The 24558-nt window shown below is 38.7% G+C and overlaps 1 protein-coding gene and 1 long non-coding RNA gene across 5 annotated transcripts in view; both read right to left on the reverse strand.

The window, feature by feature from the left end:
- LOC147581099 (uncharacterized) overlaps nucleotides 1–3191 on the reverse strand; it is a 28203-nt gene extending 25012 nt beyond the window's left edge. The window contains exons 1-2 of the long non-coding RNA XR_015251411.1: nucleotides 2970–3191; nucleotides 2155–2287 (exon numbers count right to left, since the gene is read on the reverse strand). This is a non-coding gene — a long non-coding RNA (uncharacterized LOC147581099). The remainder of the gene's footprint in view (nucleotides 1–2154; nucleotides 2288–2969) is intronic.
- Nucleotides 3192–6504: 3313 nt separating this feature from the next.
- GPR63 (G protein-coupled receptor 63) overlaps nucleotides 6505–24558 on the reverse strand; it is a 52183-nt gene continuing 34129 nt past the window's right edge. For all 4 annotated transcript variants that reach the window (XM_086707446.1, XM_086707444.1, XM_086707445.1 and 1 more), the window contains one exon: nucleotides 6505–12026. In XM_086707446.1, the coding sequence (XP_086563572.1) occupies nucleotides 10616–11875 (1260 nt within the window). In that variant the 5' untranslated portion in view covers nucleotides 11876–12026 and the 3' untranslated portion in view covers nucleotides 6505–10615. The remainder of the gene's footprint in view (nucleotides 12027–24558) is intronic.

The raw sequence follows: 24558 nt of genomic DNA on the forward strand, positions 1-24558 counted from the left end.
CTTAATAAAGATCTTTGGTCCATTTCCTATGCTTCTTCCTTGCAAATGAGTAACACATGACTTCAGGCCATGATGAGAATATTCAGGTTTTATTTTGTGGTGTCCACCTATGCAAATTATTAGCACTTAGGAGTGCTTAGGGGTACTGAAGCTAGAATACACTAAGGTGAAGATGTGATGAATAATGTAGACAGATCACCAAAGCTTAGGGCCAGGACACCACAGAAGAGTTGAAGACAAACTGAGGGCAGGCCCAGAGGCAATAGGATAGATCATGAAGTCCAAACTAGGTTAAATGGGACAATCAGATTCTAAAGGACAATCCTTTTTGAATGAGGGAAAAATAAGGTGAAGGAAACAAGAAAGCATATGTAAGAGGTTGAATAGATGGTGTTGCAACATGAAAAAAACCTGAATATCAGTGTCCATGCAGATGTGGGTTTGAATTCTTATATCTCTACAGGTCCTGTGGCCTCTTAAACTTCAATTAACCACTTGGAGTTTTGAAGGTCTTATAGAATGATAATATCTATATTGTAGAATTAATTATAAGAATTAGAGACTGGGGCGCCTGGGTGGCTCAGTCGGTTAAGCGGCCGACTTCGGCTCAGGTCATGATCTCGTGGTCTGTGAGTTCGAGCCCCGCGTCAGGCTCTGTGCTGACAGCTCAGAGCCTGGAGCCTGTTTCAGATTCTGTGTCTCCCTCTCTCTGACCCTCCCCCGTTCATGCTCTGTCTCTTTGTGTCAAAAGTAAATAAACGTTAAAAAAAAAATTAAAAAAAAAAAAGAATTAGAGACTATATATATATATATATATATATATATACATATATATATACACACACACACATATACAGATATAGTACTTATATCATCTAGCAGGCATCAAATAAATGATGGCTATATTAATACGATTATTTGGTTGTGAGCTTTCTGTGGGCATTAAACAGCAATAACAGTCCTAGCCAGGAGCCGATGTCTGAAGTCTTATCCATTTATTTATTTATTTAATTTTAAGTAGGACCCATACCCAACATAAGACTTGAACTCATGACATTAAGAATCACATGCTCTAGCAACTGAGCCAGCCAGGTGTCCCAAGTCATTATTTATAATACTTACCTTGCTTCAGCCAACAATGAGTCTTTATTTAGTATTTAAATCTTTTAGTGTTTATTCATCGAACAGAATAAGTAAACCCATTTTATATATAAAAGTCTAAGCTAACTGCCAAAAACATAGTACTCCCCCATGCATGCACCATTAATGTTACCTGTTTTCATGTGACTATCCATCTTTGTTTTAAATTGCCAATATTTAAAAAAAAATTTTTTTTAACATTTATTTATTTTTGAGACAGAGAGAGACAGAGCATGAACGGGGGAGGGTCAGAGAGAGGGAGACACAGAATCTGAAACAGGCTCCAGGCTCTGAGCTGTCAGCACAGAGCCCGACGCGGGGCTCGAACTCACGGACTGCGAGATCATGACCTGAGCCGAAGTCGGCCGCCCAACCGACTGAGCCACCCAGGCGCCCCAAATTGCCAATATTTTTAAAGATCTGTTACTAAATACAAATTTTCTTCATTTCTTTGTATGACACTGTATTTGGCTGCCTTTTTTGTACTCCTAAATTATTTTTTTTATTGAAACAACCCATTGTTCTGGCACCGTATTAATATACCTTTTGGTCTATTTATACGTGTCACATCTTGGGTTGACTTTTATTCCAAGTTTCTTCCTGGCAAAGACAATGATCACAGTGTGCATACTTAATAAATGTTACATAATAATAACCATTAAATGTTCCTTTAAAATCTTAAGCAGCTTTTTATCTTTAGCTTCTACTTTGAGATAATTATATACTTCCCCAAAACTATTTATAGCTCCCATCAGGAAGAACAGCTGAAAAAAAAAAAAAAAAAATGTGTTCCCAGTCCTGCCAAAACTATGGTAAAAGTGATTCAAACTCTGAATTTCTTTTGCAAGTGTTCAAATGGCATTCAACATATGGATGTCTAATTCCAACAATAGAAAACTTTGCCCAAACCAAAATCTCCCTGATGGAGGTGGTCACTGAATACATCTTGTCCATATCACCATCATCATTCACTTACCAACAAACAGATATGCAAAAACGGTTACAGAAACATACCTTTTACTTGCTGTTATCAGTCCATCTGTATCTGTGCTCCTCAGATGCACCATGAGTCATGTCCTCCTCCCTCCCTTTGAAGCCTGAGCCCCAGCATATTTAGTCAAGATCACAAGATGTAGTCACAGATCGCCTTACAAATAAAAGGAACAGAAGATGTCCTCCGTGACATGACTCGCACATCACAGGGTCAAAAACTTGTATACATATGTGCACTACACTTAGGGTTGCCAGGTTTAGCAAATAAAAATTTAGCAGCCCTATGCACTCTACAATCATCCCTCAAAGTATCCTAGATGCTGTATCTGAAAACCCCCAGATGCTTCTCCCCTCAGTCAAGAAAGGTTTATATAGTGGGCTGGTCACTGGATTTGGAGACTGAAGATGGAGGTGCTGGTCTCAGCTCTTGCCACTTAGAACCTGTTTGGTTTTGGGTAATTCCATTATGATTTTTACCACCAAGATCCTATTATTAAAAGGTCCATTTCCAGACTTTTGAAAACCACTACCCTTCGTGAGCCACCATGTCAAGTGCTGGGGAAACAATAAACAAGCACAGTGCTCTGTCCTCAGAGAGCTCAGTGTCTAGCAGGAAAGAAACATATGAACTCAAGGGGGAAAGTTGGGGCTGGAAGACAAGACTGAGCTGCTCTCTTTTTTTGCTATGGTTTTGGGTCTGGTTGTCACTGCATCTTGGTACAAGCCTTTTGCCCTCAAGAGATCAAATAGAACCCACTGCTTAGCAATAGTAGCCTCCAAAGAGATGAACATGACATTGTGATGTCTTGCCATCTAACGTTTGAGACTATAAATACCTTTGGGGAAGTCGTACAAGAAAACACCATCTTTCTTCCTGTCAGAGAGAAGTGTCTTTCTGTGCCAATTACAGCTAGCTGCCCTGTTCCTCAGATGAGTGTCCTGCAAGAGGAGGTGAAGGCAGAAGGAAATTCCCCAGCTACTGACAGTTTCCCAAGGAATCCCCAGCATCTGCGAAGGTAAAGTTCTTCCAGCATAGGTCCAGAGGGGCAGAAGCGACAGCAATACTTACCAGAGCAAGGTTGGGGTATGTAGACCCAGCTTAGTCCCCTCCAAGGTTTAAATTCCAGAACAAACTGCTGGCCCACACACTGGGAAGCAGCCATTCCTGGCCTCGTCACATTGACCTGCCTGTGTTTGTTTGTCCATGAGCTCAACTGCTTTTTAGTGGTAAAGTTTGGGTGATGAACTAAAAACAAAACAAAACAAAATGTATTTCTTTAAAATATAAACATTCTATTATTCTCTTTTCTACTAATAAAAATGCAGCTATTCGATTAAGGTATCTTCCAGGACCACGTACCTGGCCTCTGCTTACTTGATCACTGTTTTTTCTAAACCTTGCAACCTTCCTGTCCAGCCCTCCTGTCCATAACAGTGAAATCTCACGGACTCAAAGTGGAAGGAGCTCTACAGTTGGGAGCTATCAGCTGGCTTTGAATCCCAGCTGTACGTCCTAATTGCTGTGGGAATTTGGGCAAGTCACCTAGTTGCTCTAAAACTGTTTCTTCATCTGTTTATTAGGGTACAGTGTATTTGCCAACCTCTAATAGAGGTACGGTCACATGTGGTCAATAAGATAAATTACACCATTTAAAACATCTTTTCAGGGGCGCCTGGGTGGCTCAGTCAATTAAGCATCCAACTTCAGTTCAGGTCATGTTCTAGTTAGCTGTTCATGAGTTTGAGCCTCCCGTAAGGCTCTGCACTGACAGCTGGGAGCCTGGAGCCTGCTTCGGATTCTGTGTCTCCCTCTCTCTCTCCCCCCGACCCTGCTGTGCTCTGTCTCTCTCTCAAAAATAAACATTGAAAAAAAAACACGTTTTCATAAATATATAACAAACTATCGTAATGGGCTTTTGGTACAGTATCTTTTTCAGTACAAGAATTCAGTTGATTAAACAATTCTAATTACTATCCCAATCATGCGTTAATGGATGTCTTAAAACACTGCCATCTTATGTGGGGCTGAAAGAGATCTAGTGACACAACAGGATCATCAAAGCTCGCTCAGGGACTCCAGAGCTCTTGATTTCATCACCTTCACCTCTTCACCCCCAGTCTTACCTACTATAGATAAACCCTGGTACTTTAGACAAGTCAGCACATAATGGAACCTCAAGTGTGCACCAGGGTAAAACCCTTTCCAAAAGGGATTCCGGGATCTATGCAATTTAAGGGAAGTGTCTGGGTGTCTAAGTGTCCCCAAAATTTCTGTCACAGTCAGCAAGGTCCATGAAGGTTCTCTGCCATGAGAGATGGTGTGCCCGAGGCTGCCAGGGGCCCAGTCAGCTTACCAGTCTCTTTTCTGATGTAGCAAAATAGTTAACAACTTAAAACCAGGAACAAACCAATCTACGTTTTCTGTTAATATCCACAACTTGGTGTATAGGTTTCGCTGCTATTATTATCCAGTGCATGCAGTCACCATCCAGTATTAGGTGTAAGCTCTTCTCAGTAAGGACTCAGTTCTGTTATCAGAGAATAATAGGAGCAAGGTAGCATAGAAAAAGATGAACTTCGGCATTAGGCCAAAGCTATGAATCCAAGCTATGCCTCAAAAAATTAATCTCCTGGCAACATAGTTTCATCTGTTGGATAAAGGAGAAAATACTGTGAATTCAAATAGATATGGTGTATTTTGATAGAAGTGGCCAAAAATGGCACTCAACATTATTACTATTAGCATAATTTTATGCTAAGTGTTTATATGGCTGTAAGTGTTTTTAAATTCTTTAAAAAGACATCATCACAAACGTGGAAGCTTACATAAAAGGAAGTTGGCTTACATAATCTTCTGACCAATTGTTATTCCCTTTTGGGAAGTTTCAAAATAGATACAGTGAAAACCAGAGGTAAATATGGTGTCCCATGATCGTGATTTGAATAAAATGCAGTCAGAATGTGTACTCCACCCTCTGCAACAAGCTTATCTTGGTCATTTTACTAACCTCAACATGTATTAAATTTTTTAGACTAGCAGTGTAGCATCATAGGAGGATTTTATTACATCTTAAATTTGGATTTCACCATTATAATCGTCTTTTGATGTATCAATTTGTCTAGGCTACAGTCTCCAGTTAACCCATCAAACACTAAGTGTTGTGAAGATATTTTGTAGATGCGATTAAAGCCCATTATTAACTGAGAGATTATCCTAGATGATCTGGGTGGGCCTGATTCAATCAGTTGAAGGGCCTTCAAAGCAGACTGAGGCTTCTCTGAGGAAGAAAAAGTTCTACCTATGGGCAACAGCTTAAGCTAGTACCTGTGATTTCGTTTGCCCTCTCTGATGGCCTGCCTTTGGGATTTCAGATTTGTTCTAGCCAGCCCTACAATCACATAAGCCAATTCTTAGAATAAATCTCTTAAGAAATATCTTATACTAATTTTGCTTCTTTGGTTAAATGCTGACATAGCCATACAATGTTTTTTTTCTTTTTGTATTAAATCTAATTGACTGCACCTTGATATCTACATTGCTCCTAAAGGTTCTCTTTATTATGTATGAGTTGAGTGGGGTTCATCGTAGATGTGAAATGATCTTTTCATTTTCATGGTAGATATGAAAATGTCTTTTTGTGTGTGGGGTTTTTTTAGAATTTATTTTTGAGAGAAATAAAGTGTGTGGGTTTTCTGGGAAGGACAGAGAGGGAGGGGTACAGAGGATCGAAAGCGGGCTCCGAGCTCACAGCTGGGAGCCAGAAGCAGAGCTCGAACTCACGGTGAAGTCATGACCTGAGCCAAAGTCAGCTGCTCAACCAACTAAGCCACCCAGTCACCCCAAAAATGTTTTTAATTCAATGTGTTCCTTTACTCCACTGTATCTTTCTATTTCAGAAAAAAAAAACTGTCAAATGTAGATTCAATGACAATCTTCTTTTATAACTTAAAAAGAAATATATTTAGTTATTGCATGAGTGAAAAACAAGAGAAAATAAAACCCTTATGTCTAATTGGCAAGAAGTTGAAACTCATGTACAAATAATTGATATTTCTTATCGATTTAAAAGTGGGTCTTAGAAAGGCCTGAGGTTTTAGAAATGGAAGTGCAGTCTGAAATCATTTTGTCAAAATAAGAGCAGACATTGTCATTGCTTTGCCAAGTGACAATCCAATTTTAAATAATTCAGCAGTAAAATTTTCATAATTCTCCTAGACAGAATTCCTTAAAACTGGTTCTTAATATCAGTGGTCTTTTGCCAAGTTTCATTTCATCTTTAACTTCTCTGAGAACTTCTAAAACTAGAATATAATTATATACACACAGGCTTTGAGAGCTAATTTGAAAATAAAAACCCAAAGGAAGCAGGGTTTGAAACTGAACTCAGATTTTAATTTAACCGAAAGTATTATTCATGACAAATTTTTCTAAGATAAGATGAAGTAGTCCTTTTTTAAAAACTCCACTTTTAGAAATGTTAAATATTTACTCATCTTCTTATTGGGAGCTCTTTTCCTGGTTGTAATAACAATATGCACAAATAACCATAGTTTTTATTTTTGAATTACAACCCAAAATTCAAAGGTTTTTTTTTTTTCATATAGGCCAGAGGCTTTGTAAAATAAATTAATTTTAATTACAAAGGACTGGTACCAATATATAGCTAAGAAATGTATTACCATTTACCTGAAATAACAAACATGTGCTTTGATATTTTTATTATTTAAAAACTGAGTTTTCAAAGAAGGCTGTTTAGCAGTACTATGGTTGTGAAAATAAATTTGAATTAAGCAGTCCTTTAAACTTAAAATTCATGGTAGAATAAAATGTCAAGCAGGTAAAATTTTTTCTGTGATCTATACATAAATATTTTCATGTAAACAAAAGCAAAGATTAGGAACAAATTATCTTTGTCAGCAACCAAAATACATATATTAAAAAGGTTATTTTATTTTCTTCATGCTTCCATTGAACACGACTGGCATAAGCAGAGCAATTAATTAGATGAGTCTTTACACTCCCCTCATACTCTTCTGGAGATTATATACAATAAAGACATCTCTCTAGAAGAAAAGAAAATATTAGAGGAACCAGACTCTTGAAAGTCATGACTTTTAAATATTAAGTCACTCTCTTTCCTCTACCGTGAAACAATACGGTCTACCAGAATTTGCCAGCTGAGAGAAGGTGTGGCTAACACTGGCGAGATCCAGCACTAATGCATATGGCAGAAAATGAAGCACAATGATGCAAAGACTCTCCCCTCAATGTGAATTACCCATACACTAGGAGATAATGGCTTCCAACGCAAACATAAAACAGGCAATATTAAAATGCATATATTTTCAACAGGAGTGCTTCTTGAAGCACCAGCATCAGAATCAGGAACCCAGGGACGTGCATCAGGATCCAACTGAGCGCTCAATAAAATAAAAGCGTTCATCCCTGGGCCCCACCCCCAGACCCTCTGGGGAACCCAAGCATCTGTAGTGTTAACAAGCTCCCCTGGGAATAGACACAAATTTGTATTAAAGTTTGAATATCCCTACTCCAGACTACTGAGGATTTCTTTTGTCTCTTTCTCTTGACCACAAATATCTCATTGTCTCTTTCACGCCTCTTTACTTATTAGCCAGAAGGAAAATGAAAACAAAAACATTTCTGATTATGTCAGTCAGCGGCAATAATTAGTAGTGATACTTTTTTTTCCCTCAAGGAAACACAGGGAAATAGGCAACATAGGATTCTGCACCTAAATTTTTCAAAGGTACACCAGAGTACTTTTTGTTTAAAGCTTTCAAAATGTATACGTAATAAAAACATTCAAAATGATTTGTAAACTGTCCTCTGATCAAGAGTATCCAGTGTGAAGAGAACCGCTGTTCAGTGTTGTTGCTGAGTTCTCACTAAGGCCCCACATGGTCTTCTTTCCCAAACACCAAGCATCTCAGCAAGCGCTCCGTGCTCCCACCAAATGATGCTCTGCCCACCAGGCAGCATAAAAGTACCGAAGGGTGGCTCATAAAAAAACAAGGACAAAGAAAGCAAAGCTCAGTTTCAACTCCTATCACAAAAGGAGTCTCGAGACCTACTGCCAATGTAAGATGAATACAGATCATGCTGACTTTCCTTAGAGAAAGCCAAATATACTTATTAATATCTGCTTGAAATCCAGTTTATATTGAAAATGGAAAGCATGATTCACTTCCATGTGCTTCTACGTATCTACTACAGTGTTTATGTTCTGTAAGATCCCTAGTGGACAAAACAATTTTAATCTGTGAATAATATAAATTAGAAACCAAAGAGGTAGGTGATTATCAGCAGAAGCTGATCCCAAAACAACATGCTGAATAATATGCTTTGAGAACCAAAAGAGTTCTTTAACTGGAAAATGAGTTCTAATACCATTACAACTGTCTTAAGAGCAGGGTTCCCCAAGTCCTTTGTGATGGAACCTTCCCAAATCCTAATTCCTGATACTGTGCTATAGGCTCTTCAGACATTCAGTAGACATTCCATTTTAAGAGACAGATAATAAATAAAATGTAAAGAAGTAATACTGGAGGCCAAAGACTGATGCTGACATCAGCTGGGCTCTTCACAAATCTCTACTCTCATGTGGAAAAAAGCACATTAAAGTTGGGCACGATTCATTTAATCCAGCTCTGTGGTTGTAAAACTGAAGAAACAGAGGCTTTTTCCCCACTGGCTCACAAAGCACTAAGATTCCAAAAAGATGCTGTAAAAATCCAAAAATGGTTAACTTAGCTATTTATAAAGCCCATGAGGGGCGCCTGGGTGGTTCAACTGGTTGAACATCCAACTTCAGCTCAGGTCATGATCCCTCAGTTTGTGAGTTTGAGCCCTGCATTGGGCTCTGTGCTGACAGCTCAGAGGGGCAGGTCTTCGGCAAGAGAAAAATAGTTTGAAACCCCAGATTTGCCCTATTAGAACTTGCTCTATGCTCAGACCAGGGTTTATCTTTGCCTCTTTATGGGAGACACACTTTTGAGCATATTCACAAATTCCAGCCCTGCTGTGGGCAAACGCCAGGGCAGAAATGCTGTTCCGCCCAGAATATTTAGAAACAGCTGGACAACTGGAAACCTCTGAAGCTGCAAGGCCAAGACTTCCACACAGCTGTATTTAACTTCTCCATAATTGTCAGTCACTTGTTTTGAAAAAAAAAAAAATCACCTTATTTCTTTATAGCCTTATTTATCTGAGATCTTTAAATTCCAAGGGTGATTGTGAATATTTTTTTTTGTATCTTCCACACTTACTGCAATGTTTTCACGTTTCCTTTGGGTAATAAAAAAAAAAAAGTGAAGCTATTTTTAAAAGGAAGGTTTTAGTCTAAAAAAATTACATGATACCCAGAGTTCCTTCTTGACTATGAAATAATAAACCAGAATGATATATCTATGTGGCACAGTAGAACAGGAGTCTCAGGATTCAGACAGGTATTTTGGAGTCCAGCTCTACCATTAACCTTGGGCAGGATTTTAGTCTCTCTGAGACTTGCTTTCTTCACAAAAAAGAAAGAAAATACTACCCACCTCACAGGATGTTGTGAGGATAAAATAATGCACAGTGCCTGGAAGATGGTAGGCGTCCAATAAATGGGAAGTCCTTCTCCCCACTAGACTCTGTGAGAATTCTTGAGTAAAGGAAACACCAGCCCACTCAACTCAATCCCATTTAAATTAGCAAGGATGCTCTGTCTCCTCGACTTTGCCCTATTTGCTCCAAAGAATCACTATCGTGCTTAGAAAAATGTCTACATTTTTATGTTCTCTCCTTTAAAACTGGACATGCAGATAAAACATTTTTTTAAAAACTATCTTCCTAGAAATGATAATGCAATGTTCCCTAAAGCACAACATGTATAAAAACAATTCTGAAAAACATGACTAAATCAGTTTGTACATTATTTCTTAAAGTGCACCAAAGTAAATATTAATGACCTTTAAAATGTCACTAACCCCCTTGGGTTATTTTTGTTAATAAAAGTAAGTATTTATCTACTGAGACATAGGTGGTTTTGGCTCCAATGTGATGGCAAAAAGCAGCAATGTCTTCCAGAAAAAAACCCGATAAACTCAATTAAGCATACCTTAGCAGCATACAAAACACCTACAATTCAATGTAACTGCAGGCTCAATAAGCACAATCCTGATTCCTGCTTCAAAAACAAAATCAATCAAAGAAACAAAAAACCATCTCCCCACACTAAATCAAGGATTTCTCTTGAACCTTGGAGGTAACATTTGTGATCATTTCCCTATTGTGTATCCTCGGTAACAGAATTATAACTAACCACCATTCTTTCTTTACACTGCACACACACACACACACACACACACACACACACACCCTATAAAAAACAATGAAATATACTTGGAGAACCCATGTGAGAGAAAACTCAAAGTCTGATAAAGAACAACCATCACCCAAAATGTTAGGCAGTTCCAATATTCACACCACTGTTCGGTGTTCCCCACACACATAGACAGCACTGGGACGGATTCTTCTCCTTGTGTGGCCGGGAAGACGCGGCAAAAACTTGAAGGATTTAGGCATCATGTCCAGGCAGGCGTCATGGAATTTCTTAATCCTCCAGTAGTAAATCAGTGGGTTCAATGCAGACTTGAGGTAGCAGAGCCAGAGTAGCCAGGTGCTAATCTCAAAAAAGTTGTGCTTATAGTAAAAGTGCTCACTGAACGTTGCCACAAGGCTGTAAGTGGTGAACGGGGCCCAGCAGATGATGAAGACAGCAAAGAGAATCAAAATGGTGGTGAAGGCACGTGTTTTAAAGCCCATGTCAATGCTCATCTGGAAGGGTCTCTGTAGACTCATGAGACCCAGTTTGCTGGCCTGGCTGAGGCATATCCCCTCGGGGTAGCTATGGATCCTCAAGGCATTGTGCCGAAGGGTGTTGAGTATGCCCATAAATGAATACAGTATCACCAGGAAGGGTATGAAGAAAGAAACTAGAGTAATCAAAATCACATAAGCTTGATAACCTGGATTGGTTGTATACCCAAACACACACTGGGGGGCTCGAGAAGGGATCTGCAGGTCAGGGTTTCCTACAGCCAAAGGAAAAGCTATACAAAAGGAAGCCGTCCAAGAAACAGCAATTAGAATCTTTGCCCTATATGGATTTAGTTTATCCTGCCTCTGGACTATAATAAGGAACCTATCAATGCTAATGATGAGCAGGATGGCTACTCCCTCTATCACAAACAACCAGAAAAACATAGCAGATACCCTACAGAAGAATTTCCCAAAAATCCATCTTGTAGTAAGAATAGTTACCAAGGCAAAGGGCATGTTCAGCACTGCAAGCAACATGTCTGCAAATGCCAGGCTGGCAAGGAGAATGTTAATTGCAGAGCGCATGGCAGCTTTTTGGTAAACCATCAAACAAACAACCAAGTTCCCAAGAAAAGATACAAACAGAATAAATATCATTATAGCAGAAAGAATGATCTGGAGAGGCAAGTTTAGGCTCTTAAAAACTGCTGGTGTTGGGGTTACAGTTGTGCTATTCACTGTCAAGGAACTGATCCCAGTGGGAGCCATGGTTTCCATACTGTATCTGAGCAATGGACCAACGCCGTGATGTTGGAATGGCGGAGGGACCGTAATGTTCATGTAAGTGTTTTCATAAACTACAAATGTTGTGTTCGTTGCCCCAGTATGGGATGCAGTCAACACTGCAGAGAAGACCATGGTTTCAGCAGGATGGAAGGCGCTGGCAGAGATGTGGGCGTTCTTCAAGCATTTCAACACACAGCAGCAGTAGTATCATGTTTCATTGATGGACTTGGAAACACATTCTGGAAAACGGACAGAGTTCCATCTTCCAAAGGAGACCTTTTCCCTGCAAGCAAGCCCAAAATACAAAAAGTAAATGAGAAATGGTCTTTGTAAATAACATTTAACTTCTTACCTTCATCATGAAATACCACTTTTTTAAACCGTGAAAAATACCTAAGTCTCTTAGCCTAGTCAGCACTAAAATATTGTTGTTGTTTTATATTTGTCAACCATGATGGAATTTTCATAACATTTATAAATAAAGTGAAAGTGAAGAGAATCAAAGTGTATTACTGCCTCAAAAGCAAAAGTTACAACCCTCCAGTTAATTTTTCTTTTAAATTTCCAATAGCAGCATGGCCTTTCCACAGTCGCTATTAATAGAGATTTTAGTATCTGGTTCTCCTGAGATTACTAATATTTTTCTTAATAACTCTTTGGTACAAGTTCATATTCCATTTTTACAATAACACAAAAACTATTTGGCAAAAAATACTAAACTCAGTTTCTATTTAACGCATGATAATCACACACTTTTGTTCTAACCCCCTATAGGTACTAGGTTATTTTCTATGAAGGTCTAAAATAAGTTTCCTGGCTTTCTATTTTGGTGTGTGTTTCTTCTCAGAAATCCCAACACCAACCATACTGGAGAAGTTATTCAAGAAGAGAAGAAAATTATACATTAAAAGTCTTGGTCATATTTTTAAGACTTTTTTTTTTCTAAAGCTCTCTTTGCTTCTCATAGTCCCTCTTCTTGCCCGTGCCCATCCATTTCCATCTTTTAATTTCTGGTTTGTATAATCTTCTCAATTTCTTCTCCCTAAAACAGACCTGGCTAGGTGTTAGCAACTTGATAAAATATGTCAAACAAATAATAAAATGGGGATTCTAAAGGAGATGACCAGAAAAACGTTCCAGTGTGAAGAAATCTACTACAGAAAAGTTACTAAGACATATGGTTCTCTTGTTCCAAAAAGTTTCTTATCACCTTTCTTTTATCCTTACCCCCAACTTCTTATCAATTTCTGTAACCCTAGAATTTTCTATAAGGGACTTTCTTAACCTACTATCTAACCTACTTTTGTGGTATGGGCTCTTCTTTCTTTACTTTTCTTTTTAATAGAAAGGACTCTCTTTGTATTCCTGAGTAGATTCTTTTAATAAATCTCCAATATTGGGGGGGGGGGGAAATAAATGCACAGAAGTTTAAAACAACACTGTAATTTTTTCATTATCTGAACTTAGAATTAAGACATCAGTTTTAAGTGAAAATGCAAAAAAATTCACTTACTTCTTGGGGTATGAGGTGTGGAGGCATCCCACTTGCAAGACCAAGATCCAGCACTGGACCCAACTCACAGGCTCTCTACCATACTTGTATCTACCCCTCTTCATTGTCTAGGGCTGCCTTTATGAATAAAGAGAATACTAATCTGTTCAAAATATTAATTTATTTATTCTCACTTTTATAGCTTAAGTTCTTTGTCCCTATTAGGTTTTTATCCATCTTCACATAGTCACTTTCAAATGCAAAATATATCTGAATAAGAGACCACACTAATCCAGTAACTTTCAAACTTTATTAACTACAAAGGTCCAATGTGTAGGGAGCAGTGGCAGCTGGAAAGCTTTACAATATAATCACCATAAGTCTCTTTAAAAACTACCTAAATATAGTGGCGCTTGGGTGGCTCAGTCAGTTAAGCATGTGACTTGGCTCAGATCATGATCTCACAGTTTGTGAGTTTGAGCCCTGCATCAGGCTCTATGCTGATAGCTCAGAGCCTGGAGCCTATTTCAGATCCTGTGTCTCCCTCTCTCTCTGCCCCTCCTCCATTCCCTCCCTCTCTCTCTCTCTCTCAAAAATAAACATTAAAACTTTTTAAAATTACCTAAATATAATTAATAAATAAAATTGCCTAAACATGCATACAAATAAGAATAAAGACTGTATTTGCTACACAAATCAGTTTCAATACATCTATCTCTAAAGAAAAACCATAAATAGGCAAATGTGTATCTTTTTTATGTTTATTTATTTCTGAGAGAGAGAGAGCAAGCATGTGGGGGAGGAAGGGGCAGAGAGAGAGAGAGAGAGAGAGAGAGAGAGAATCCCAAGCAAACTTCATGCTGTTGGCACAGAGCCTGACACAGGGCTCGATCCCACAAACTGAGCCAAAATCAAGACTTCTATGCTTAACTGACTGAGCCAACCAGGCGCCCCACAAATGTATATCTTAAGCCTAATGTAATAGCTATAATTGTGTGTGACCAAGTAAAACAAACATATTTCCATCCTGAAGTAGTACATGATTTATTATTTATTTTTTCTTATTGAGATATAATTGACATATAACTTTGTTTCATTTGCACAACATAATGATTCAATATTTGTATATGTTGAGAAATGATCACCACAATATAGTTAACATCCATCACCACACAGTTACAAAATTTTTTCCTTGGGATAAGAACTTTTAAGATCTACTCTCTTAGCAAATTTCAAATATGCAATACAGTATCATTAACTATAGTCACCACACTATACATCACCACGACTTACTTATTTTATAACTGGAAGTTTGTACCTTTTGACCCCCTTCACGAATTTAACCCACATCTATCCACCACCACTGGCAACCATCAATCTTGTTCTCTTGTATCTACGAGCTTGGTTATTGGGGTTTTTCTTATTTTTTGTTTGTTTTAGATTCCATTTAAAAGGTCATATAGTATGTGTCTTTGATGGGTTTCACTTAGCATAACGCGCTTGAGGTCCATCATATTGTTGTAAATGGTGAGATTTCATTCTTTTTATGGATAAAAATGGATAATATTCCATTGTGTATATATGCCATGATTTCTTTATCTATTCATCCATCAATGGACACTTAAGTTGTTTCCATATCTTGGTTATTGTAAATAATGCTGCAATGAACATGGGGGTGCGTATATCTTTCTGAGTTCGTGTTTTTGTTTTCTTCAGATACTCAAGAGTGGAATTGTTGAATATATGATAGTTCTATTTTTAATTTCTTGAGAAATTTCCATACTGTTTCTATAGCAGCTGCACCAATTTAGATTTCCACCAATAGTGCATGACAGTTCCTTTTTTTCCACATCCTCACCAATACTTATTTCTTGTTTTTCTGATAATAGCCATTCTAATAGCTGTGAGGTAACGTCTCACTGGTTTTGGTTTGCATTTTCTTGATGATTACTGAAGTTGAGCATCTTTTCATTTACCTGTTGGCCATCTGTATGTCTTCTTTGGGAAAATGTCTATTCAGATCTTCTGCTTACTTTTTATTAGGATTTTTTTTTTTTGCTGTTGAATTATAGGAGTTCTTTATGAATTTTGGATATTAACTCCTCATCAGATATATGATTTGTAAATATTTTCTCCCATTCAGTAGGCTGCCTTTTTATTTTGTTGATGGACACACTTTAAAACATTTGATCTCCTTGACCATGTTGAAGAACAAAAACAAAAAATGGAATGGAGCCAAAGAGGAACCACAATTTAGAAGATACTTTTTAGGTTGTTATATAAACATATACAGTCATAATATTTTTCTGCCATCAAAGCCTCCCATTACTATAAAAACTTCTAACTTAATTCAAAAATTCATTCATCAAATATTTATTCAAGTACCTTGTATGTACCAGGCACTAGAGAGGCAGAAATTAATAAGTGGTTCCTGGACTTCTGGTTAAAAAGTGCAGACCAATGGAGCACTTGGGTGGCTCAGGTGGTTAAGCGCCCGACTGCAGCTCAGGTCATGATCTTACTCTGTGTTGACAGCTCAGAGCCTGGAGCCTGCTTGGGATTCTGTGTCTCCCTCTCTCTCTGCCCCTCATCCCACTCAGGCTCACTCGCTCACTCACTCTCTCTCTCTCTCTCTCCTCCCCCTCCAAAACATAAACATTAAAAAAAAAATTTTTAACTGCAGATTGACCGTAGACCCTGCATCTCAAAATCATACTTGAAATGTCAGTAAAGGATTTTCTAAACAAAATGTACATCCCAAAGGACAAAAGGTATGAAGGAAATATACACTAATAGATAAGGGATTTTTTTTAAAGTGTCTCAAGACAAAAAGCAGATAGCAACATGATAGCTGACTGAACAGAACAGAGACTTCTTTATCCTCAATACTTCCAGGGAAATAAGCTTAGAAGAAGCTGACATACCCTGTAGACATATCTCCAGAGCAACTCTGGATTGGGAGGTAGGATTACACAAAGTAGGTGGCACTGAAAACTGTTAAACTGACTGAAAACCCATCTCCAGAGCCACCAGAACCCCACTCCATGCCCAGGTCTCCCCTCTTGTGAGCAACCACAGGAAATCACACACTCTCATTCCATCAGCACAAGTCTGTGGCACAACTGAATCTGATAAGCATAAACTTAAGAGTATCAGTGCAGGGCTGAAAACAGAGAGACTCCATGAATAGCTGCACATTCCATAAGAGCACCTCGTCTTCTTCTCCATCCAAAGTGCTGTTCCCAAAGCACCAGCAGCCTGGCATGTGCTACCCATGCAGGACTAAAAGGTTTGTCGATTCCAATAATTAGAAAGCCCTAGAGTAAAAATCTCTAGATTCTAACATTTGATGGCACCCTAAGAAAAATGCTACCTTGGTGCCCAATCACCTTGCATACTGAAGTCCACCCACTATCAAGCCAACCCATGCACATAGAGCTTTGCATTAGCTTTTTGGTGTCTATTAAATATCAATGGTCCATTTCTCTAATATATAAGAAATCTACAAAGGAATTAAAGGCAATTTTATAGTTAAACATTAAGGAAAAGAACCAGAATTTATAAATATCAAGGAACACAGCATGCGTGGACTTAATAATGCCTTTGCCCTGGTATCTATACAGTGTTCTTTATTCACTGTACTTCTGGCTTATCAGAATGTAAATATTCTCTGGCCTTCCTCCTCTTCTTACTTTGAACCATAATAAGCAAAGCAGCAGCTTTGAATGCTCATAGTAACTATGTTAAAAAATTCTTCCCTCTCAGGACTCCTCATTAAATACAATTGTGACCTGAAGTTTCTTTGTAATTTTATATAAAACTAAATAAAAGTTTAAAAAATTTTTAACGTTTATTCATTTTTGAGAGGCAGAGACAGAGCGTGAGTAGGGGAGGGGCAGAGAGAGAGAGGGAGACACAGAATCTGTAGCTGGCTCCAGGATCCGTCCGGAGCTGTCAGCACAAAGCTCCGTGCAGGGCTCATACCTAGGATCCGTGAGATCACGACCTGAGCTAAAGTCGGACGCTTAACCGACTGAGCCACCCAGGCACCCCTAAATAAAAGTTGTACAGGGGCGCCTGGGTGGCTCAGTCGGTTAAGCGTCCGACTTCTGCTCAGGTCATGATCTGGCGATCCGTGAGTTCGAGCCCCGCGTCGGGCTCTGTGCTGACAGCTCAGAGCCTGGAGCCTGTTTCAGATTCTGTGACTCCCTCTCTCTGCCCCTCCCCTATTCACGCTCTGTCTCTCTCTGTCTCAAAAGTAAATAAACGTTAAAAAAAAAATTAAAAAAAAAAAGTTGTACAGTTAAAATATGCATTTCCAAAAAATAAAATAAAATTTACATTTCCAAAGGAAATGGGACAGTAGCAACATGAGAACTAGAAAATTAGCTTATTTTGATAATATCTGCATAAGAGTCCTAATGTTTAATCTATCTTTATTTGCCATCAGGGGAAACTCTTACTACATTTTCCAAATAAGAAAAACTTAAAATTCTGTGTAAATGTGTGCATACGTGTATATATACACACCCTACATGTAATGTGCACACGTAAAACTCACATAAGGCAGAAGTAATTGGACTTATGATTCTTTCCTTCTTCTTAAGGGATCTACAAAACAACACTGGGGTAACTAGGTTAATGATATGAGTAAAGTGTTTTACGTTTGGACTGTGCCAGAATGCCACAATTACTGGGGTATCAGTGCCTAGAATGGACAGTGGAGGTTGTAGTATTCTCTGGTCTTACCTGCTACTGCCACCTTACTCTCTGCAAAGATTATATTCTAGAAGGCATAGACTGATTTTATTAATTTCACAGTTCCCTCTATTATGCTTTGCATACAGCCCAATACATATTTAGAAAATTAAGTTCATTTGCACTGTTTTGTGAGATTAAGGAATTTCTTTACTCACTTTAATATTTAATTATGTGACATATGCACATAATTTTTAAATAATCAAATGATTTTTTAAATGACAGTTGAGCCCTGTACCACCCTTCACTAATCCATTACCATTTTCTGCAGTAGCCATTTTTAATTATTTCAAAGGCTTTTCAAGTACTTATTCTTTATATATCTAAATAATATGAAGAAATTGCTACCTTTTGATTTATCAATATTATATATTAAATCTTGACTTCCTATTAGAATAGATGACAATTTTGATGTCATAGTAACTCCAACTTATTTCTGCTCCCTTCATACTACCAAAATCTTATTTGAAAATTTGAATTACAATAGACATTAATATAAACATTAATGTGTTTATATAAATAGTATATCTGTCAGTAAACCAATAGAATATTTTTCTTTCATATATAAATTTTGAATTTCCTAGAATAATTAACTTATTTTTTATTTTCAATTTTTAGAAGTAACTACCAATAATTTTTTTCACCTGTTCCACCTGATAAATTCTATACCTACAAGTATTTAATTTTGAAAGGCCAAATTTATCAACTACATTTTTATATCCGAGTCATACTTTCATCCTCCTATCCCTCCCTGGAGTGGTTACTTCCCAGATCTGCTATGCAGAAGGCAGAGACACCCTTTTTTTTTTTTTTTTTTTTTTTAATTTTTTTTTTCAACGTTTATTTATTTTTGGGACAGAGAGAGACAGAGCATGAATGGGGGAGGGGTAGAGAGAGAGGGAGACATAGAAGCGGAAACAGGTTCCAGGCTCTGAGCCATCAGCCCAGAGCCTGACGCGGGGCTCGAACTCACAGACCGCGAGATCGTGACCTGGCTGAAGCCGGACGCTTAACTGACTGCGCCACCCAGGCGCCCCGAGACACCCTTTTACTACCATCCTGGAAACCCTCCTTTCTGCTTTTGGCTCTTGGCTTCCACATTTCCTAGGCCCTTTTTCTTCCACTTCACTGCTTCCTTTATTTCCTTCTTTCCCAGGAACTGTTTGCTCAATTGCTTTTGAAGGAAGAACACAAGGAAAGTAAATTTGGGGGCGCCTGGGTGGCTCAGCTGGTTAGGCCTCTGACTCTTGATTTCAGCTCAGGTTGTGATCCCAGGGTTGTGGGATCGAGCCTGACATCAGGCTCCATGCTGAGCATGAAGCCTGCTTAAGTTTCTCTCCCTCTCTCCCTCTGACCCCCTTCACCTCTCTCTCTAATAAAATTTTTTAAAAATTTAAAAAACAAGGGAGGTAAATTTTGAGTCCCTGGACGCTTGAATAAGTCATTATTCTGTCCCTTAATTGCCCTTGCTTAGAATTCTCCAATAAAAATAATTTTCTCTGAGAATTCTGAAGGTGTTCAGGTGGTTCTCAAAGGTAAGGGTTCATAAGAATCACCTGGAGCACCTGTTAAGATACAGACTGCTGAACCCCACCCAGAGTCACTAATTCTGTAGTCTGCAGTGGGTCCCAGAATTTGCATTTCTGGAAGATGGGGGTGGGGGGGTGTGGAAAGTAAATCGAGAACTTTACATTTCAGACACAAGGATTAGATGAAGAACCAAAAAGCTTTATTAACCACTATGGAAGTAACTTCTATCTGCTACAGCCCCAGAGATGACATTTCTGAAAACTAAACCAAAGTCCAATCCTGTGGGTGGCTCTATCACAATGTAAATTGTATTCTCAATCTTATAGTCTTCTTCTGTTAAAATTAGCGCACTGATTGGGAGGGAATCAGGGCCTGAATATTGACATGGGTGTACATGGGGATTTTGATGAAGCTGAGGACCTTGTTCTGTGGTCTTCCTAGCCAACAGAAATGGCCTTTCCTCCCCTTAAATAAAGAGGTTAGTCTCTCGTCGCCTGAAGAGTCACTGAGGAAGGGCCTCACCTTACATAGTTCTTTGCAAGGGACTTTTGCTCTTCCTACAGCCCTTGCCCCACCACCTCTATTGTTTCTGTACCTACAACCAGACTAAAGTCCAAGCAGAATCCAGAGGAAGAAGCACAAAGTGTGACCTAGGAAGAAGTACCACTTACATAAAAAGAAATGCAAGGGTTGCCTAGGTGGCTCAGTCGGTTAAGCATCCGACTCTTGATCTTTCAGCTCATGACCTCACAGTTGGTGAGAATGAGCCTACATGGGGCCCTCCACTGACAACACAGAGCCTGCTTGGGATTCTCTCTCTCCCCCCTTTCTCTGATCCTCTCCTGCTCGCATGTGCACTCACTCTTCCCCTCTCTCAAAATAAACATTGAAAAAAAAGAAGAAGAAAGAAATGCAAGACTTTTCCAGTTAAAAACCAGGGAATATGAATGAAAAAGGATTCTGAAGGTAATGAGTCAGGTCAGAAGGAATATATTAGATCAGATCAAATTTATTGATATGGTCATAATAAAAACAGATTCTCAGATTCTTTGTGTTAGCTCCGCTGACTAATAATGGCTCTAACAGTTTGCTCAATTAATTAACTGAAGGCTGGTCCCAAAAGTCACTTACAATAGATGAAATTGAGATCTCTTATCATCGTTGGTATAAAGGAAGCTATCCAAAGACTTGGGCAGATAGGAATGCTGGACTGGATTTATCATATAATACCTGTTCACCCACCTCTAACTGTGTCACCTGGTAGGATCTAGAGGGCACTGCTTCCACCAAGGCTTTAAGAGATTCACTGATTGAGAGAACCATTAGCATTCTTGAATCTCTATCAAAGCTAGTCTTTGCAGACCAAGAGTGACAATGGGCAATGCTGCCATCCAAGAAATGGGGTTCCTGAATTAAATGGGGATGGCAGTACCCCAGAGTGGCAGGAGCTAGGTGAGAGCACTTAACCAGAGATGAGGTGAGCACAGTTACCATAATGCAGCAGAGCAAAAGCTAAGTCTGACCTGCAGGATCATTGGTGTCTGATCATGGTGTCTCTAAGAGAGAAATAACTAGAAGCTTATCAAGTCCTACTTGATATGTATACGCATCAAGGCTATAAAATAGAAAGCAGCAGCCCCTTGGGGTGCCTGGGTAACTCAGGAGGTTAAGCATCTGACTCCTGATTTCAGTTCAGATCATGATCTCACAGTTTGTGAGTTTGAGCCCCACTTAGGATTCTGTTTTCCTCTTCTTCACTCTCTGCTCCTCCCCCCACCCATCCCCACTGTCATAAATAAATAAGTATTTTTTAAAAAAGAAAGAAAGAAATTAGCAGTCTCTCAATCATTTCCCAAACTTGAGCCAGTACACAGACCTAGAGCCCCTTGAGTAAAAACAAGTCAAGTCCCCTTCAGGAAGGACCTTGCTACACAGCCCAATCTGTACTATAAATTTTCTTACCAGTCTTCCTCAAAAAACCTGCAGCCAATTACCAGAGTGACTATACACTGAGGAAGGAGAAATAATCAGAATTTTGTGGGATTGCTGAATATGGCTCTGAACTGGCACTCATTTCTGGAGACCCAAAATGGTACTGTGTTGCACCATTCAGAGTAGAGGCTTATGGAAACCATGTGATTAATGAAGTTTGAGCTCAGTTCCAACTCCCACTCATCCCATAACTCATGCCTATATTATTTTCTGAAATATGGAGTTGCAACAGACATATTCAGTAGCGGGAAAATTCCCTTACTGGTTCCTTGACATGTAAGGGCTATGATGGTTTCATTGCTGTAGAGAATACAAAAATTGGGATCACCATCAAGGACTGGAAGGATGAAGATGATCCTTCCTATCACATCCACACTCAACTTGCCTATCTGGCCTTACAGAAAGATGGGTTTTGTAGACAGCAGATGCTGTACCAGATGTGACTTCATTACTGGAGTAAATCAATACATTCCCTGGCGTGTGGCACACAGCTATTGATCTGGCAAATTATTATTTTTTTCTTTATCTGTGTTACCAAAGAACATCTGAGCAGTTTACCTCTAGCTGGCACCCTACTGTCCTACCCCAAGGCTCTATCAACTCTCCAGCACACTGTCAAAATCTAGCCCACAGAGACCTCAATTGCCTTTGCATTCCACAGAATGTCATGCTTTCAACTACATGCTGAGTGAACAATAAATAGTACCTACCGTCTACACCTTGGTAAGATACGTATGTCCTTTCCCTAAAGGGGAAAGATTCCTGCAAAACTTCAAAGGCCTGCCATCTCTCTACATTTTCTAGGAGTCTTGTAGTATGTCAAAATATCTCTTCCAAGGTGGTAGCTGGCTCCACCTATCACTAAAAATCTAGTCCACCCCTTAGTAGGTTTTTTTGAATTTTATGGGTATGTTATTCTGACCCATTTATCAAATAGCTTGAAAATTTTATTTATTTCTGGTTTTGTAGTTGTTGTTTCTTTCACACTAAACCAACATTGATCTCTATTAGTGTATCACACTTTTCTTTACCCGTTTCCTGTATAAAAGTCCTTGAGGATGCAGGCTACCACCTATCTTCTCTATAACCTACCAGGCCCAACACAAAGCTATGTACTCGTGATGCTTAAAATGCAATACCCACTTGTAGCATGCTTTACCCATAGAGAAGAAGGTGAGCAGCAAACCAGCCAGATCAAGGATCCTTTCAACAGGTGGGCACAGCAAGGACCTGGCTCAGGCTTCTCAGGTCTCCCATCAGAGACCTCTGACCACTCCCGGTCCCAGCTCACTCTGAAGGCTGGCCTGGAGTCCACTGAGCCCAGACTACTGAGAAGAGTTGAGGAGCACCAACTTGAAACAATTACTACTCTAGAATTCTTCTGTACCTTAACGAGCAAAGTCAACACATAACTGGCTACTGGGAAAGACCAGGAGAGGACTAATAGAATAACCCAAGTGTTCTAGCAAATTCATAACTGACAGAGCAGAATATAAACAGGTGAGAATTTGAAATATTGGCCTTACTCAGACTGTCTGCTTCTGTCTTGAACAAAGTGTAAGTCTACAAGAAAGGAGAAAGGAGAGCTCTTATCTTGACTAACTGAGCATCTCTCTCCTATTCTGGGCCAGAGGCTCTACTAAAAGGAAAAAAGGTCTCACACCACTGTACTTTCTGATATTTGCCACACTCTTAGCCAAAAAAAAAAAAAAAAAATTTCACATGGCCCCAAAACCTCCCTCCCTTCACCCCTACCTTTCCTCTCATTAAGAAATTAAATGGAAAACTTCACCCCTACCTTCACCCCTACCTTTCCTCTCATTAAGAAATTAAATGGAAAACTAAGAGAGGAAAGAAATGATGTATCACACAAAATCCATATTCTTTGCCTAGATTAGACTCTGACTACACATCTAGAGATTCTAATTGGAAAAGAATGGTAAACAAAGAACACACCAGGATGGAAGCAAATATTCTCTGAGTATACTCCTGAGTTCTGTTAGGAAGTAGGTGGAACCAGAAATAAAGAACCAGGCAGTTCACCTAAGAGACAGCCCAAATTTCAACTTTATTTCATTAGAAACAAAAAGAGTAGTCACTTTCATTGGGCAACCTGCTTTATAACTAAAAAGAATAGTCCAGAGATAAATTTGTTTCACTATAACAATGTCTACATTTTTTTTTTTGGCTGAATTCTGTTATTTTTGGTTTACCTGTAGGTACAGTAAAAGGAAGCTTTGAACAAACTAACCAAAAGAAAATATGTAACAATCAAGTGGAGAGGATGGGGTAGAGGAGGTCTTATTTAAAGTTTTTTATTTATCTTTTAATGTTTATTTATTTTTGAGAGGGGCAGGGGAGGGCCAAAGAGAGAGGGAGACAAGGAATCCGAAGTGGGCTCCGTGCTATGAGAACAAAGTCCAGTGTGGGGCTCAAACCCACGTACCACGAGATCATGACCTGAGTCAAAGTAGGACGCTCAACGGACTGAGTCACTCAGGCACCCCTAGAATTATTTTTACAAAGAAAAAAATCATCACTGAACAAAATTTCACCTATTTTAGAGTATATCTAACTTAAAACCTATATGCAGTAAAGCTAAAGAAAAAAAATGTGTGCACAATTTAAATATGAACTATACGCAGTGTTCTATTTATAACACTGTTCCATTCCCAATATATTTCTAATTCCAACCAGAATATTCACCACAAAAAAGAATTTTTTTCACTAATGTTCAATTTAGTTCTTCCGTGGACATTTGGAAAATTAGATTAGTAAGCATGAGAATTTATTTGCATTCATGTTACTTTTCCCCACAAATACTGAGAAATTAAACTAAATGTCAGCAAGGGTCTGTTTCAGAGAAGAATATTCTAAGTGACATCTGATGACAATTAAAACTGAAATTCGAGTAGCGAGAAAGGTTAGCATTTAATAGAAAAGTAAATTAATTATAATTACGAACCAGGAAAATATATTTTTAAGTGGTTAATAGAAGATTAACCGAAGGAACCTTTCTAGAAGTACAAAAAGAAAAAAAAAA

This window comes from Puma concolor, chromosome B2 (assembly GCF_028749965.1).
Source record: "Puma concolor isolate L17-30 chromosome B2, mPumCon1.1.hap2, whole genome shotgun sequence".
NCBI classification, from domain to species: domain Eukaryota; kingdom Metazoa; phylum Chordata; class Mammalia; order Carnivora; family Felidae; genus Puma; species Puma concolor.